The following is a 17,607-nucleotide window of genomic DNA, read 5'->3' on the forward strand; positions in this document are numbered from 1 at the left end:
CATGTAAAATTCCCGGAGCATGGAAAACTAGATATTATGGAAAAGGATTCTTATCTAGTCTTCTCTTTGATGCATTAGTGATATTTATAGTATAGTATCTAAATATGGAACACCTACCACCTGCACTTTAAAGTGAAATAGTCCAACATAAATTTTATCATATCTCTCATCTGCAGTTTGTACACCACAATACCAAGTACAACCAAAACAGAAAGCAAAGTTTGTCCCAAAGGCATTTGTAGGGTAACACCCTCACCTGCAGAGGAACCCTCAGGCGGAGATCCTCAGCATAATAGCAAAGCACACTCCAGGGGGCATTCAGCAATACAAAGTACACCAGCTTCTTTGGATTCTGAGCTACATGCTGGAAAAGAAGGAAGGAAAGCAACAGTATGAATTGATTGCACTGAAATTCCTTTGCTGTGCATCTCCTTGCAAAAGCTTAGTGATTCCTAGAGAAGAATGCTCCTTTTTCAGGGCACTCCATAATCTTCTGTGGCTGGGGACAGGTGTCTTGTCATGGTCACACTGGGTCCACTGTCAGCTCTTCTGCAGAACAGTGCTGTTGCTGATCCCTTTATGGCTATTGGAATCTTCAGGCTAGCCTAATTTCACCAGATCAAGATCTCGTGAGTGAAGCAGAATTAGCCCTGGTCAGTATTTGGTAGGGAGACGACCAAGGAATACCCAGGGGTGTGATGCAGAGGCAGGCAATGGCAAACCATCTCTGAACAACTCTTGCCCTGAAAACCCACAAGGGTTGCCAAAAGTTGGTTGCGACTTGATGGCAAACCCCCCAAAACATATGCTGGGTAGAAAGTATGTATTTACTTAGAAAAATTTTATGCTGCCTCTCTGGAAAACCTGCCTGAGGCAGCTTACAAAATAAAAATAATAAAATATTTTAAAAAATAAAAAAAATAAAATTTATTAATTAAAATCCAGCATTACAAACAGCATAAAAATCATAGACCATAACACAAACCACTGAGCAGCTTCAAATGAAAGCTTTCAGACTAAAATACACTGAAGTTGTGTTAAAGATCAAATCCCTAATTAAAAACCTAGGTGAACAGAAACATTTTGGCTGGACACCTAAAATGGAGCTATATATTCTTGGCTCTTCCTCCTTCTGCTCCACATTCGTATGCTAGGTTTAATCCCATTAAGGTGTACTCAGCCCCCAAAATATGCATTTCAGGGAGGTGCAGGGCTGCCAGCAATGCATGACAAAAATGAAGTCAGGTCGTCATGTGTTGTCAGTGCTCCTCTATGTTCTTGACACTGACTGCGGGGGGGCGGGGGGGAGATGAGGAGACATTACCAGGGAAATGGAAGTCAATGGCACCCTCACATCTTTCCACAGGCAATACAAGACTGATAATCATCTAAGCTACTGCAGTTTTTTCACTATGGAGATGGAGAAGCGAGCTGAAGAAGACAGTTAAAGTTATGAACATCCCTTACTAAAAAAGTTTCAAGTTACACAAAGGTCTTCAAGGAACAAAACAGTCAAAATTAGATTTTGATATGGAGTAAAATGAAACTCAACTTGATGGTACTATATAACTGCTGGAGAATACTACAGTGCAAACACAGGACTCCCAACCCTGTGTCTGCTATGTAATCCTAAAGGCAGGAACATTTGCATGAGAGAAGTAGTGGCAGGGGGATTAAGTCTCCCCCCTGCAAATGCTTCTTGGCTGTTGCTAACCTATTCTTCCTCAGCTAGATTTGGAGATAAAATAATCCTTTTTTGGGGGAAATAAACCTGAACAGCATTTGCAGGAGAGGCCTGGCAGGCAGCAGATTCACTCTTGTGTATGTCTGCTCACCACCACATTCACGTTACCTCACTGCTGTACCTTCATAATAGCCAACTTGCAAGTTTGAGACGTGCAATTTGAGAGTTGGGGACTTCGTTAAGGGTTCAAGAAAGAGGAAAGCATGCACATCGTTGCTTCATAAAGATGCCCCCCCCAATCCCCCTCTCTCCCTAAAGAATGGTGGCACCAATAAAACCAATGAAAAGCAGAAAAAACACTAAGACCAGAGAGTCTGATTACCGTTTCCATTCGCAACCCTGCCTTCTGGAGTTTATTCAGAAAACTTTGCCGCCACATTCTGTGCATATCAAGTGATTTCCCTCGCTTAGGAGTCCGAGTCCCTTGGTCTCCAGTTTGCTCCTCCAAATCCTGATGATCTGATTCCCATGCAAGGACAAAGTCTGAGACAAAACAGACACAGAGAACAGATCCTTAAAGTAACAACTGTTGACATCAGCAAGCAAAGGTGATCAATCACCATGGAAACTTAGACTGTAAGGATAGGAACAGTGTGGGATGGTCAATGGAAACCCTAAGGCAATGAGATGCTACAAGAGATGCAGCAAAGACTAAGGCTTCCCTGCACTTCCTATCACCTCGTTGGTCCTGTTGTCCACTCAAAGCACACAAAATATTCAGGGAAACATATTCTTTGCACAAGATAAAGTAAAAAAGGAATCCAGGGTCACTAGGTCACAGCTCCCAAAGATGCATAGCAAATCATAATCAGGATGGTTGAGGGCAGGGGACATTTTGTAGAAAAAGAGGTGCAGGAGCTCATTAGCATAACTAATTAGCATAACTTATTTGCATATGCCACACCCCCTGACATCACCTGAAGTGTGTCAGAAGGCAACACCCACCGCTCAGGCTCCACTGGACTGTTTTGGATTGCTAGCTAGTGCGGGGGGGGGGAACGTGCAGATCTGTCCTCGCAGAGGAGGGAGAGCTTGTATCTGAATAAAACTTTTGTGCCACTGGACTGTTTTGGACCAGGGGGCTGGGGGGGGGGAGCTCTGCAACTTACCTGGCTGCTTCTTGATCTGAGTGAGGGCTGCTGGGAGCAGGAGGTGGGGCTTGTTGCATGTGCCCACCCCCTGGGCTCTTTACTGCCGGAGCTCCGCTCCTGTGCCGCTCCTGCAGGAAATGACCCCTGGTTGAGGGCCAGGGCCAGTGAACCTGTGATCTGATGCACCCCCCTGATTCAATTGCTCTGCTCCCTCTGCTCCTCTGAATTAAGGGAGCAGGAAATTCAGTCACAGAACTTGGTGTTTCATCTACTCTGGATTTCAGGTTTCTTGTAAAAATCAACACAGAGCAAGATTCTATTCCACATGCTTGGAAAACTGTCAAAAATGTATTATCAGTTTCTGTTGAAGACTTAGGGCCAAAGCAGATGCATGGCCCCAGGGGAAGGGGCAGATCACTTCCAAGGAAGACTGATGGGCTGAGCAGGATCCGCGGGTGGAATGGTTACGTAACCTGCTGCTTCCAAACCCACTGATTCACCTGTAAATGCCCTCCTGTCTGTTGTTACCTAAGCCAAGTTCACTTCTGGATAGAAGCCCTATTGGTGAGGAATCTTTTAAAACAACCTGCATAGAGGCTATTTGTATGAAAGAATTAGTAGGTGGGGAACAATTAAGGGCATGATTCTGCCTGATCTCCCCTGCAAATGCACTCTTCTCAACTTCCACATTAGGGTAGGGGAACTATGATGCTGGAAAGCCTGTGTTTCTCTTGTTAACATCGAGTGTACTTGAATAAGCACCTTCCATCAATCAAGAATGGAAATTTCTCTGCAGAGCAGTTTCCAGACCCTGCAGTTCTGCTTACTGGCACTGTTTGTTCACGAAGTGCTGATTAAAGTATTTGAAGATGCATAGGGATGGAGCTTTCTACAAGTGCAAGGAGCCTTGCTCTACCAAAAAAAAAAGGCCTTTTGCACCAGTGGAAGACTCCATAGTTAGCAGGGATTCTGAGTGCTAGAGACAGTGAAAAGGGATTTTTGAAATGCAATAACAGCAAGTATTCCATCTCTTAAATCAGTATTCTTTCAAAATAAAATATCTGCTAATCTCAGAAATCATTACCCAACTTGTACTTGTAATGCTGCAGTGTCCTTACCGATCCTGGTATTCCCATCACTGAAGAAGTTTGGCGTGCTGTGTACAGAACGGCCCAGCGATTTTTGTTTATTCAACTGAAAGAATAATGTTAACAGTATGAATGAAAAGGGAGATGGGCTCAGATTTCTCATTGCAGCAATACTGAGTAGTAAAAGGACAAGATCGGCTGTGTCAGACAATACCTGCCTTTTTCTCAATAGAATTCGAACCGTGACGGATGCTATCTGTCCAGAGCAAGATGGGTAGCTGTGTTAGTCTGTCTGCAGCAGCTGCAAAGAGTAAGAGTCCAGCAGCACCTTAAAGACTACCAGCATTTGTGGCAGGGTCTGAGCTTTCGTGAGTCACTGCTCACTTCTTCAGATACTTCTTTTTTTAGAGTATTTTTGTATTTTGTGTGTATGCCTGGAAGTCAAGGTTGACTTCTGGCGACCCCTAGTGGTGCTTGGACGTTTCAAAGAGGTGGCTTACTATTGCCTGCCTCTGCATCTCAGCTCTGGTATTCCTCGGGGGGTCTCCCTTCCAAGTACTTTCCAGGGTCGGCCCTGCTTCGCTAACCAAGATCTGACAAGATCGCGCTTGCCTGGGCTATCCAGGTCAAGTATCTGGACTGTTACTTTTTCTACTGTCCAGAGTAGTACTCAAGCCTCCACAACTAAGAACAATGTCACAGAAAAGGCACTACAGCTAGCAAAGACCCACTACTAGTATGGAGACTGTGTGGTATGATGGTTAGAGTGCCGGACTAGGATCTAGGAGACACAGGTTCAAATATCCATTCTGTTATGGGAGCTTACTGGGTGACCTTTGGCTAGTCACATACTCTCAGCCTGACCTATCACACAGAACTGTTGTGAGAATAAAATAGAGGAGAGGGGAACAACAAAGAGTCCTTTGAGTCCCCATTGGGGAGGAAGGAAAGATATAAATGAAGAAAATAAATAAACAAACCTGCCAAGTGGTTTTTTTTTGGGGGGGGGGGAAATGGGACAACATCATTTTGGGTAACCATATCTAAATCTGTCACCTTCTCACCCAAATATGGACAGCTTAGTTTGAATAATATATGTCAAACAGCATAACTGGGAAAGCTAATCTTGTTCCAGCCAAGATCAAGTACCACCACCTCTCTTATTAATCCATTCACCACATTTCTATCCTGCCCTTTCAGATCCTGGCTTTCAAGAGAAACAGACAACTGCCTTAAAACTGCAAACTAGAAAAGGCTAATTAACTAACAAGAACGTGACAAGGTGAATACTGGCGGGGGGGGGGGAGAAGATCACTAGAACATCTGGGACAAGCTTAGAACTGATACCAACTTGGGGCCAGGCTGATCTTCCCTCATTGGCGGTTTTGCTTGGAGGGAAGTGGTGCAACTACCCTGAGGCTGTTAGCCCTCTGACTGATGACAAAGGCCCAAGTTCCTTCCCTCACTTCTGCAGTCTCAGAACACTTGGGCACTTGGTAAGTGAAGCAAAGTATTTTAAGCAGAGAAGAAGCCAGCTATACCCCCACATAAGTGACACCATCTATCTATCTATCTATCTATCTATCTATCTATCTATCTATCTATCTATCTATCTATCTATCTAACAGAAAGTTCCCTCACCGTAAAATCAACGCCCAGGCCAAACCGCTGGACCTAGAGACACCAAATTCGGGGAGAGCATTCCTACCGTGGCGTAGGTGCTTGCTAAGAAGGGATTTTTAGAAATTCAACCCCTAAGTTGTTCAAAAGGGGTAAAATGTGCTCCCCCCATTGATTTCTATGTGGCTGCCAGGCTGCAGCCTGCTTGCACCCCCCACTCTCTGATTGGTCAGCTGCAGAGCTCAGTGTTCTGAAGTAAAAAAAAGTTACAGGGGACTGCAAAGAGCTAATGACAGTTGAGGTAATCAGGAGTGGCCAACCGCCTGTGAGGTGAAGCAAAGCTGCTGACCCAGCCTCTTTGATGGCTTCCAACACACTCCCTCCCCTCCTACACTGGACAAGCAGTTGTCTGTCAGGTGCAGCAGCAATTGCAGGGTGCTGAAAGCCATGAGAGAGCCCACCCCAGCAGTAACGCCTTAGTGATCCTGCCAGCCTTGCCTCCACAGTGGCTTCTAATACTCCTCCCCCCCTCCTACACTGGACAGGCAGCTGCCTATCAGGTGTAGGAGAGGAGGTGGGATGCTTACAGCTGCTGTGGAGGTTTGCTCAGCAGGATTGCCTTAGCCCTGCTGCTGGCCCAGCCTCCCCGATGCCTTTAAATACAATCCCCCCCCAACACCAGACAGGCCGGTGTCTGTCAGGTGTAGGAGCAGGGCCAGGGTATGAATGTTTATGGGGAGATAGAAAAGGACATCTCTAGGAGCCATTTCGATACGTGCCTCCCTCATGAACCTGAAGAAATGTCCACCACAGCACCACTCCCTCACAACCCCTCACACCTCTCATCCTTTACTACCCCCAAGAAAGCTCCTGGCAAACGTTGAGCCAAATACACCAACGCTACAAGGAGGAGGCAACTCAGGAATGCGGCAAGGACATTTGCACATAGTACTCCTGCAGTGCACTGAGCTGCACAGGCCAAGTACCAGCAAGATCACCCTGAGGTGCTCAGAACAACACAGTCTCCATATGAGCAAAGCAGTCCAGGAACACAAGTAGAGAGGCCATCACTTTCATGGAAGGTGGCAGGAGTTGACTTAACAGATGACTGCTTCTTAAATGGACAGTTCTATGTGGCCTGCTCCAGAGTGAGTTCACCAAGCAGCCTGGTGATCCTAGCACCTGAGGGCAGAACCACCAATGTGGTTTACAGAGAGGTCCTTCAGTAGAGGGGGGGGGGAAGGTATGCATGTCTCACTTCATTTCTTACACTACAATCTTCTCTGTTAGAATTCCTACAACAAATGTTACATTTCAAACTTCACATCATCAGTATTATAACTAGATTTACGGAACTTAAATACTATAGCAAAGCACGGGTTATCAGGCTAGTCAAATATAATCAAACCAGCAAACAGTTCTCGAGATTCCACCCCACCTATTACAGTAGGTGAAGCAAGACTTCTCAGCCTCTGGAACTGAGTTCCTGAAGGGGTAAAGGCAGCTAAATCCCTTATGCAGCTTCTAAGGGGATGCAATACATGTATTTTCATTTCTTCATTTAGGAAGTTTGTACGCTGTCTCTCCAGAGTCATGCTTGAGGCAACTTACAAGTAAAAACAACCATAAATCCATTAAAAATTATCTATATTATTATAATATTATTTCTCACTGGGACTCAAGGCAGATTACAGATAATAAATCAGTACAATCAACATAAAGCTGAAATTAGAAAACAGGAAAAAATAATAAATTATCAATATAAAAACAAGTCACGGTTGACTTGTTTTTAGTCAAGGGTATAAAAGCAGCATAAAACAATCATGGAGCATCCCAAAGATATTCATAAAACAGACCTCTGACGAGAAGGAGACCATGAAACAGCTGAACAGCTAGAACCCCTTCGTTAAAAGCCCGGGTAAAGAGAATTTTTTTGCCTGGCTCGTGTGTGAGACAGCATGGTCCATGACAGATGAGTTTCAAGGGAAAGGGCATTCCCAAGTAGAGGAGCCACCACTGAAAGTGACCACGCTCTACAACCGGCTTCACTTCTGGCTCTGAAGCACAGAGAGTAAGGCTTGAGAGGCAGAACTAGCAGGCTGAACAGACAGTATGGGAGGAAACTGTCCCTTAGGTTTTTAGCATGGCTGAAACTATTTTATGGGGGAGTGAGATATCTGGAAGCTCTTTTCTGCTGTTGCTGGTTTACTGCTGCATATTTTATTCTGCGACTGCTACATATATCAACTGGGCCTCTGGTATTAAAACCAAGTTCTGAGGCAAAAGGTCTTGTGAGCTCCAGCTCAAATGAAATCATTTGTGAGAATATCACATGCTACATCAAAAGGACTGGGAGAGGACAGACTCTCCAGTTACCTGGGAGAAGAAAAGCCTCTTCCCTCAGGACATTTGGTGCTATTTGGCCCTGGTTGCTAATTAGCACTCTTCAGGGCAGGGGCTGTTTTCTTCATGACCACAGACCCTTTTAAAGCCACTGGCGTTACAGGACATCCCCCCCTCCCCCTGCAATGTCTTCATGGCAATCACTGCTTTTTCTTGGGAAATGTCACGTGACGTTTCTCCAACTGCTACATTGATCATAGACTCAGGACAACCAGAATTCAAGCAAACCTATTGTGCAACGATAGGACACAAACACAGCTGCCTGAGGGATTATTATTTTTAAGGATACTTAGTATTTGAATAGTGCTTCCAGGGTTCAAAGAGCTTTTTATATATGATCACAGTAATCCTTACTGAGGTACTGAAAGAGAATGGCTTGTCCAGGGCCACCTAGTGAGTTTGTGGTTGAGTTGAGAGTTGAAACAGAAATCTCCTGAGTCACAGCTTATACATTATTCTACACCAGCTTTACAGTTTCCATCAAGCTTTTACTGGTTATTGGGGCCTTGTCTTAGGAGCCTGGAAACTCCTAATAAGAACATAAGAACATAAGAGATGCCAATGTTGGATCAGGCCAAAGGCCCATCCAGTCCAACACTCTGTATCCCACAGTGGCCAGAAATACCAGTGCCATCAAGAGGTCCACCAGTGGGGCCAGGACATTAGAAGCCCTCCCACTGTTGACCCCCCCCAAGCACCAAGATGACAGAGCATCACTTGCCCCAGAGTCCCTATCTATACCTTGTGGCTAATAGCCACTGATGGACCTCTGCTCCATATGCTTATCTAATTCCCTTTTGAAGCCGTCCATGCTTGTAGCTGCCACCACTTCCTGTGGCAGTGAATTCCAAGTGTTAATCACTCTTTGGGTGAAGAAGTACTTCCTTTTATCCGTTCTAACCCGACCGCTCAGCAATTTCATGGAGTGCCCACGGGTTCTTGTATTGTGAGAAAGGGAGAAAAGTACCTCTTTCTCTACCTGCTCTTTCCCATGCATAATCTTATAAACCTCAATCATGTCACCCCTCAGTCGTCGTTTCTCCAAGCTAAAGAGCCCTAAGCGCCTTAACCGTTCCTCATAGGGAAAGTGTTCCAACCCTTTTATCATTCGAGTTGCTCTTTTCTGCACTTTTTCCAAAGCTATAATATCCTTTTTAAGGTGTGGTGACCAGAATTGCACACAGTATTCCAGATGAGGTCGCACCATTGATTTATATAGCGGCATTATGATATTGGCTGATCTGTTTACAAAACCCTTCCTAATAATCCCCAGCATAGCATTGGCCTTCTTTATTGCAGTCACACACTGTCTCGACATTTTCAGTGAGTTATCTACTACAACTCCAAGATCTCTCTCTTGATCTGTCTCTGCCAGTTCAGACCCCATCAACGTGTATTTATAGTTAGGATTTTTGGCTCCAATGTGCATCACCTTGCACTTGGCCACATTGAACCCCATTTGCCATGTTGACGCCCACTCGCCCAACTTTGACAGATCCCTTTGGAGTGCCTCACAATCCTCACTGGTTTTCACCACCCTGAACAACTTCGTATCATCCGCAAATTTAGCCACTTCACTGCTTACTCCCAACTCCAAATCATTAATGAACAAGTTAAAAAGCAGTGGACCAAGTACTGATCCCTGTGGTACCCCACTGCTTACACCCCTCCACTGGGAGAACTGCCCATTTATACTCACTCTCTGTTTTCTATTAATTAGCCAGTTTTTGATCCATAAAAGGACTTGTCCTTTTATCCCATGATTTTTGAGCTTGCTTAGGAGCCTTTGATGAGGAACTTTATCAAAAGCTTTCTGGAAGTCAAGGTAAACAATATCTATTGGATCCCCCTTGTCCACATGTTTGTTCACCCCCTCAAAGAACATTAACAGGTTAGTGAGACAAGATCTTCCCTTACAGAACCCATGTTGAGTCTGCCTCAATAGGTTTTGTTCATCTATGTGCCTACTAATTCTTTCCTTAATAATGGTTTCCACCAATTTACCCGGTATCGACGTCAGACTGACTGGCCTGTAATTTCCCGGATCTCCTCTGGAACCCTTTTTAAAGATGGGAGTGACATTAGCTACCTTCCAGTCCTCAGGAATGGAGGCTGATTTTAAGGAGAGATTACATATTTTTGTCAGGAGATCCACAAGTTCACAATTGAGTTCTTTCAGAACTCTTGGATGTATGCCATCTGGGCCTGGTGATTTATCAGTTTTTAAGTTGTTTATCAGTTTTAGGACCTCCTCTCTCGTCACCTCAATCTGACTCAGGTCTTTCAACACCCCTCCCGAACTCAGCGGCTCTGGAGTGGGCAAGCACCTCTCATCTTCCACAGTGAAGACGGAGGCAAAAAATGCATTTAGCTTCTCAGCCATTTCCCTATCATCCTTCAGTACTCCTTTTACCCCTTGGTCATCCAAGGGCCCCACTGCCTCCCTGGCTGGTTTCCTGTTTCTAATGTATTTGAAGAAAGTTTTATTGTTGGTCTTTACATTTTTTGCTATATGCTCCTCATATTCCCTTTTTGCATGCCTGACCACAGACTTGCATTTTATTTGCCATAGCCTGTGTTCTGTTTTATCAGCCTCACTGTGACTAGCTTTCCACCGCTTAAAGGAATCCTTTTTACCTTTTACAGCTTCCATTACTTTGTTTGTTAACCATGTAGGCTTTTTCTTATACCTGTTTGTGCCTTTCCTAACCTGCGGAATATATTTTATTTGAGCTTCTAGAATTGTAGTTTTAAACAGTTTCCAAGCTTCCCCAATGGTTTTGACCCTTTCTACTTTTCCCTTCAGTTTCCTCCCCACATGTCCCCTCATATCAGAAAAATTACCCCTTTTAAAGTTAAAAGTGGTTGTGTGAGTCTTTTTGGCCAATTCCCTATTTGTACAAATGTTGAACTCAACAACATTATGATCACTGTTCCCAAGCGGTGCAATCACTTTTACATCTCTCACCAGGTCTTGAGTGTTACTTAGGACCAAATCAAGGATCGCCTCTCCCCTGGTAGGTTCCATGACCATCTGCTCCATAGCACAGTCATTTAGAGTGTCTAGAAACTCAATCTCTTTCTCTCGACTAGAACACATATTGACCCAATCAATGTGTGGGTAGTTAAAATCACCTATTACGACACAGTGTTTTTGTCTAGCTGCTATCTTTAATTCATTCATCATTTTATAATCCTCCTCTATCTTTTGATCCGGTGGGCGATAACAAACTCCCAGTGTTAAGTTTCCTTTTGGCCCCCCTATTTCAACCCACAGAACTTCAAGAAGCGAATCCAATTCTCTTAGCCTCTCGATCTTTCTGGACTTTATACCCTCTCTGACATACAGAGCCACCCCACCTCCAACCCTTCCCCCCCTATCCTTCCGATATAATATATAACCGGGAATCACCGTATCCCACTGATTTTCCTCATCCCACCAAGTTTCTGAAATACCCACAATGTCTATTTTTCCCTCTGACACCAAGCACTCCAACTCCCCGATTTTACCTCGGACACTTCGAGCATTTGTATAGAAACAGCTGTAATTTCCCATACTGGTTAAGCCTGCCACCTTCCTCTTGCAATCTCGAGACCTTGTCAGGCAGTCCAATGGAAGTAAAGAGGGCAGAGGGACAGACACAGGGACCCAATGGAAGTAAAGAGGGCAGAGGGACAGACACAGGGAGAGGAAGTAAGTAAGTTAATGCCTGTTTCCAACTCATTGCAGTGAAATGATAATTCCCTGTGGAGGTTAGAGAGGCCTCAAGGCAGAGAGAGCTGGCTGAAGAAGGGCTGGTGATCTCTGCCACCTTGGAAGGCCCTTCAGTGTAGGGGCACAGCAGAACTCAGCAGCTCCCACTTACTACATAAATGTTGCATAATTTCTTATTTCCCAACAGCATCCCACAATCACATCAAGCATGCCATTTACACCGAAATGATGCTGATAACCACAAAAGTTCAGAGATCAACAACTGGCACATACAATGGCACCATAAGTAATACAGAAATATCCACAGACAAACTCCTTTGCAGTTCCCTCAGTTTAAGAGGCTGAAAGAACCCTACTGGAATCCCACTTGACTATGGGATCACAGACCCTTGACTTAAGGGCAAAACATTCCTTAATCAGACCCTCCCTCAGCAGCATACTCATGGAGGAGGGGAGATTTGTTTTTTAAAGTCCACCTAAAAACAAACACATTTCTGAATGGCCTGTAAACTGTTAACAGAGGAGGCATACTTCTCATTCCCCAATAATGTTGAAGAGAGTAGTTCAGCAGATTGGTTTGGCTAATGAGACTCTTGATCCATTTTTGAAACTGGCAAAATCAATTTTCTCTGGCAAATTAAGTTCTAGATTATCCTGACCTTGACAGTAATAACCATACACACCCCCCCCACCGTTTAAGATCACTTGCTTCCCAGTGATGCTAATAAGCCCAGGATCTAGATAATTTCTTTGTAGCACTAGGAGCTTGTCCTTTATCAGTAGTTAAAGGGGGGGGACTTCTTAGAAGATAAATTATTTGCCTACCTGGGAGATCTCAATAGAGTTTATTGTGCTTAGGCTCCCATAATTGTTCTCATTTGCATTTTGCTCCTCAGGGATCAAGTTGCCATCTTCTTTGATCTTTCTCCGCTGCATCTTTATTCTTCATGCCATCGACAAGTAGAACTCTTCTTGGCTGCCTAGGAAGAATTACCAAACAATGGAATTTCTAGCACTGAAAGATCCAAAGTCACATGCTGCGAAGAAACTTTACCAGCTCCTGTTCAGTGGATCCTACTCAAATAGTATTACTGCCAGCAAGTTTCTCCCGGTCTAACCAGTCATGCTGCTTAAAGTTGCAGCAAATATTTCAGTAAACTCATACAGAAAGAGTGATTGCAAGTAGGTGAACACTGCTCGGGCCTGACATCTGCTCTGCAGAGAAGGGGGGGGGCACACAGCTTTCTCAAGTCACATGTAACCAACCCTTATTTTCAAATTAAACTGAGACACCCAGCCGACCTGATTAAAGCTTCACCTAGCATGAATGTGATTTGGGTAAGTGACCAAGGAGGAAATGGTCCAGTGTGGTTGTTGGCAAAAGAGCCCACATACACCAGAAGTACAGAAATGGGTTGCTGACATTCAGAACTGAAATTTCCTTTAGGGTAATGCTAGGCAAACTATTGAGCTAAATGTGGATTTGACTTTCAAATACTGCAAGGCAGGCTATCAGAAGGATTTTTCACACATTACTTTAACCCTTATCGGCACTTACTGGAACCCAAATCCCAACATGAATATACTTTAATCACATGCTGTTTGTTCAAATTCCAGGAGCAATATAAGTGTGAGAGGAAATGCCAAACCTGAGTGCTTGGGCAAGTCAGCGTTTATTTTAATTAGCCAAAAGATACATCATAAGAACATAAGAGATGCCAATGCTGGATCAGGCCAAAGGCCCATCCAGTCCAACACTCTGTCACACAGTGGCCAAAAATACCAGGAGCCATCAGGAGGTCCACCAGTGGGGCCAGGACATTAGAAGCCCTCCCACTGTTGACCCCCCCAGCACCAAGAAGACAGAGCATCACTTGCCCCAGAGCCCCTATCTATACCTTGTGGCTAATAGCCACTGATGGACCTCTGCTCCATATGCTTATCTAATTTCCTTTTGAAGCCATCCATGCTTGTAGCCACCACCCCTTCCTGTGGCAGTGAATTCCATGACTTTCAACTAAATAAATGACACGCCAGTACTAATAATTGATCACACTGACCACATAAAAGCAGCCTTCTGACCATAATAGTACGCTCAACTGGAAAAAAGGCCTCCAGTGTGGAATCTTGCAGTTTGCTTTACGAATTCTGAGGGCATCACTGAGTAGGTGCTGTTCTCTCTATTCCAACCATACAGCAATGGGAGAAACTGTGCCTGTGAAACTTCTGGATCCTTTCACCTTTGGTCTTTCTAAAAGCCTCAGATGTTGGCTAAGTAAACTGAAGTCAGCTAAGCAAAAAGAAAAAAAGCCTCAGAAGTCAGCGAAGTCTACTACTAATTTCTCTAATAGTGCTTTTCTTACCCTTGCCTTTTTACCTTCACAGTATGATTTTAAATTATTCATATGGTACAGTTTCAGTAGAGTGTACAATGCAGATTTATTTACAGCTCTACTGTTTGTTAATTTATTTTAATTTTAGAGACTGGCAGTATTTAGTCTGGGAGTTTTGGTTTTATATATTCCGTTTAATTCAAAATTCTGTATTTTAAATATAACTTTGTTTTGCCTAAAAACCTATGAGTTACAGAGACACAACTGTTAATAAATACATGCAATCACAGATCTGGAAGGGGCCAAAACGCAACTGAATCCAGTCTCTTGAAGTATGAACACCAATCCATTCACCAGCGTCCCACCGATGAGCCCCTCAACAAGTGCTGGTTTACCCAAGCCAGAATAGTAAGGGCCTTCCAGGCGTCAGCTTTCCTTAGTGATTATAAGGCTTTTACAAATGACACGCACAGTGAATCAGCACACTTGTAACCTAGAAACCACAAAGGACAACACTGTCAATATTTGCGATGACTACTGCTAGTTCAAGCATACTAGCAGCCATCAGTCTGGAGGAATAGCAGGCATCATCAATATGTCCAATTCTGAATGTGGCCAAATCTGTGGATACTTAAATCCAGATATTGAAGCCATGAACAAACCAGACAGATCTTTTTACAAACCTGGGAGAAAACCCAGACTGCAGAAAAATCTGAAATCTAAAAAAATACAATGGTGGATTAACACCCCCCCCCCCGAAATAATACAAGCAATACCTATAGTTTTAAGAAACAAACACCCTCAGTGGCTGTTTCTAGGCAACCATAACAGTATTGCCAGCAAAAAGCAGGAGAAGGGTGTGGGACCCTTTCCACAGCTGTTTTAGCCTTTGTTGTTGTTGTTCAGTCGCACAGTCGAGTCCGACTCTTCGCGACCCCATGGACCAGCTCCCGCCAGGCCTTCCGGTCTTCCGCTGTCCTCTGAAGTTTTAGCCTTTAGGGAGGGCTTATTAGGTCCAGGCCTGGTAGCAACCACTGAGCAACATGCTACATCATGACTTCCGTGACTCCCCAAGGCTTGGCTGCTTGTTACTGTTCAACAGCAGCCACTGCACAAAACCAGTGTAGTATAGTGGTTAAAGTGTCAGACTAGTATCTGGGAGAGAGAGGCTCAACTCGCCACTCTCAGTGGGTTCCTCAGGGCAGTCACACACTCTCACCTTAACTGACTTCACACAGCTATGCTGTAAAGAAAATGGAAAAGAGGAAAATGGTGTAAGGTGCTTTGTTTCCCCATTGTAGAAAAAGAAAGGGTATAACTGAAGTAAATAAATAATAAATATAGCTGAAAATGGGAGGCAGATAAAAGGTAGGTAGGTGGGTGGATAGGAAATAGGGAAAGGCGAGAGGATATGAGGTCTGCAAGGATGAAGGGGAAAGGAAGTATTCTTGGGAGAGGGATACAGGGCAAAGTGAGGTAACCCCCACAAGTCCTTGCAGGTTCCCCATCAAGCAACTGGGCCTGGCAGCTGGCATTGTGCAACTGGGCCTTAGTTTTCATGTGGTAAAGGCTGCTGGGGGGGGGGGCTGAAGACAGGGGGACTGGTAGGAAGAGGAGAAGGAAGCAGGAGAAGGAAGGAGGGTATGAGGGCTTTCAGGGAAGGGAAAGAAGAAATATTGGGGAGAGAAGAAAATTAGATGCCCCTTGCAAGTCCTTGTGGGTCCCCTGCTAACTCTCAACATAACCGAAACTGCTGGTGCTTAAATCCAGAGAGTGAGGCCATGGACAAAGAAAGGAGGTTTTTCTACAGACCTGAGGGACCCCTGAGTATGCAGAAAAATGCAAAATTGTTTTTTTTTAAATAGGGGGGTTAGTCTCCTCAAACAGACTACATAATGTAAAGAAACTGTAATCAATGATGGGAGATGAGCAGAGAGGAAGGCACGGCAGGCAAGAGAACTAACAGATCACCACTGCCACCAAGATAGATTCCCCTTCCCCCTGCAAGTTTCCCACAGGTCTCTCTGGCAGTGTGTGTGTGTGGGGGGGGAGCAGGAGCTCAAGTTGCTGCCCTATCAGCCAGGCTGTTGGAGACACTTTAGACCATCTACTCCCTCCTACCGCCAGCTGTTACAAAACCTAGGCTGGCAGATGCAGTGAAGCTGCAGGTGGGCAGGCTGGTCCACATGTAGGGTTGCCACGTCTGGGTTGGAAAATACCTGGAGACTTTGGGGGTGGATCCAGGAGAGAGTGGGGCTTGGGGAGGGGAGGGGCCTCAGCATGGTTCAATGCCATAGAGTCCACCCTTCAAAGCAGCAATTTTCTCCAGGGGAGCTGATCTCTGTCAGCTGGAGATCAGTTGCAAAAGCGGGAAATCTCCAGGCCCCACCTGGAGGCTGGCAACCCTATCTACATGCAACCAGCCCCACAAGTGGGGGGGAGGAGGATGGGATTCCCACCACAAGTGTTGTGGGTCATCTGCTTGTTATACAAAGCCAGCAATTTTAGTTCAGAACCTCAAGACAACAGGTGTACCGTATTTAAGGTACATTTTTCACATTATAGTTTGGCTGTATAGTTGTTTGCAGAAGTCGCTCTCATGAAGTGCCCTAATGCAAATGCAGTCCTGCAAGTATGATGGCAAAATCTTGTCAGACTACATCTTCATGCATAAAACATGTGGTTTATTCTAAGATTTTAGGAACTTTTTTAATTAAAAAGAACATATCCAGCTTCATGCTCCTTGCTCTTTTTACAACTTTTACTTTGAAATTCAGATCCAGAGCCTGAATTAGAAATAGCAGAGATGAAAAGCAGACTAAAGCCATAAAGCTTCCTAAATTTGCTAGGTGGTTTCACAGTTGTAACTGGATAATGATGGATAAGCACTGGAGACTAGTTTAACCTGAAGTGAACAAGGAAAGAAAAAGATAATAAACTAGTAGTTTATTGGCACATTATTTTTGTGCTGACTGGAGGGTGAAATTAGAAACAAAAAGATTGTATCTAAACAGCTGCTGACTTGCCGTTCTGCTATAAAAGACACTTCTTTACTCTAGGCCACTTTAAAATCCCACCCACAAAAAAACAGCATGAAAACATTAATTGTTGCCTCCCCACTTATCAACTTCCTTAACACTTTTGTGAATCTTAGCACTCCCCCCTCCTCTTGATAAAAAGATGTAGGAGCATTAATGAAATCAACAATGGAACCATATGATTAAAAGCAAATCGATTTTCCCTGAAGAACTGACAGGATGCCATATTACAGATATATGGCTTCTTCTCAGACTTCTGTCATGCCTACTTGTTTATGGGAAGCCATAATCCAGCACTGATAGCTCAACTATATTTTACATTTAGCACTTAATTTCCTTATTTTTATCTGCTAAAGCAATTTCTTCAAAACTACTTGGTTGTGATGTCACACAGACACTATATGTTACAATACCTAATGATGTATGGAAGAACTAGTGTTAATAGTGCTGTTCAATGTGGCACTGAATTTTACGGCAACCCCATGCCCCCCCTCCACAACAGTGTGCTAATTCCCCCTCACCATAGGATTTCTGGTTATGGACCTGATTGAACCATAGGCTATTTTTTAGTCTGA

General features: G+C 44.3%; 1 protein-coding gene across 1 annotated transcript in view; it reads right to left on the reverse strand.

The window, feature by feature from the left end:
* The window catches only part of ANO7 (anoctamin 7), a 58,113-nt gene extending 45,516 nt beyond the window's left edge, over window positions 1-12,597 (reverse strand). Inside the window, exons 1-4 of the mRNA XM_015416053.1 lie at window positions 12,487-12,597; window positions 3,954-4,029; window positions 2,067-2,227; window positions 257-364 (exon numbers count right to left, since the gene is read on the reverse strand). Of these exons, the coding sequence (XP_015271539.1) occupies window positions 257-364; window positions 2,067-2,227; window positions 3,954-4,029; window positions 12,487-12,597 (456 nt within the window). The remainder of the gene's footprint in view (window positions 1-256; window positions 365-2,066; window positions 2,228-3,953; window positions 4,030-12,486) is intronic.
* Window positions 12,598-17,607: the final 5,010 nt, after the last annotated feature.

The sequence above is a fragment of the Gekko japonicus genome, unplaced genomic scaffold (genome assembly GCF_001447785.1).
Source record: "Gekko japonicus isolate JY-2015 unplaced genomic scaffold, Gekko_japonicus_V1.1 scaffold300, whole genome shotgun sequence".
Classification (NCBI taxonomy): domain Eukaryota; kingdom Metazoa; phylum Chordata; class Lepidosauria; order Squamata; family Gekkonidae; genus Gekko; species Gekko japonicus.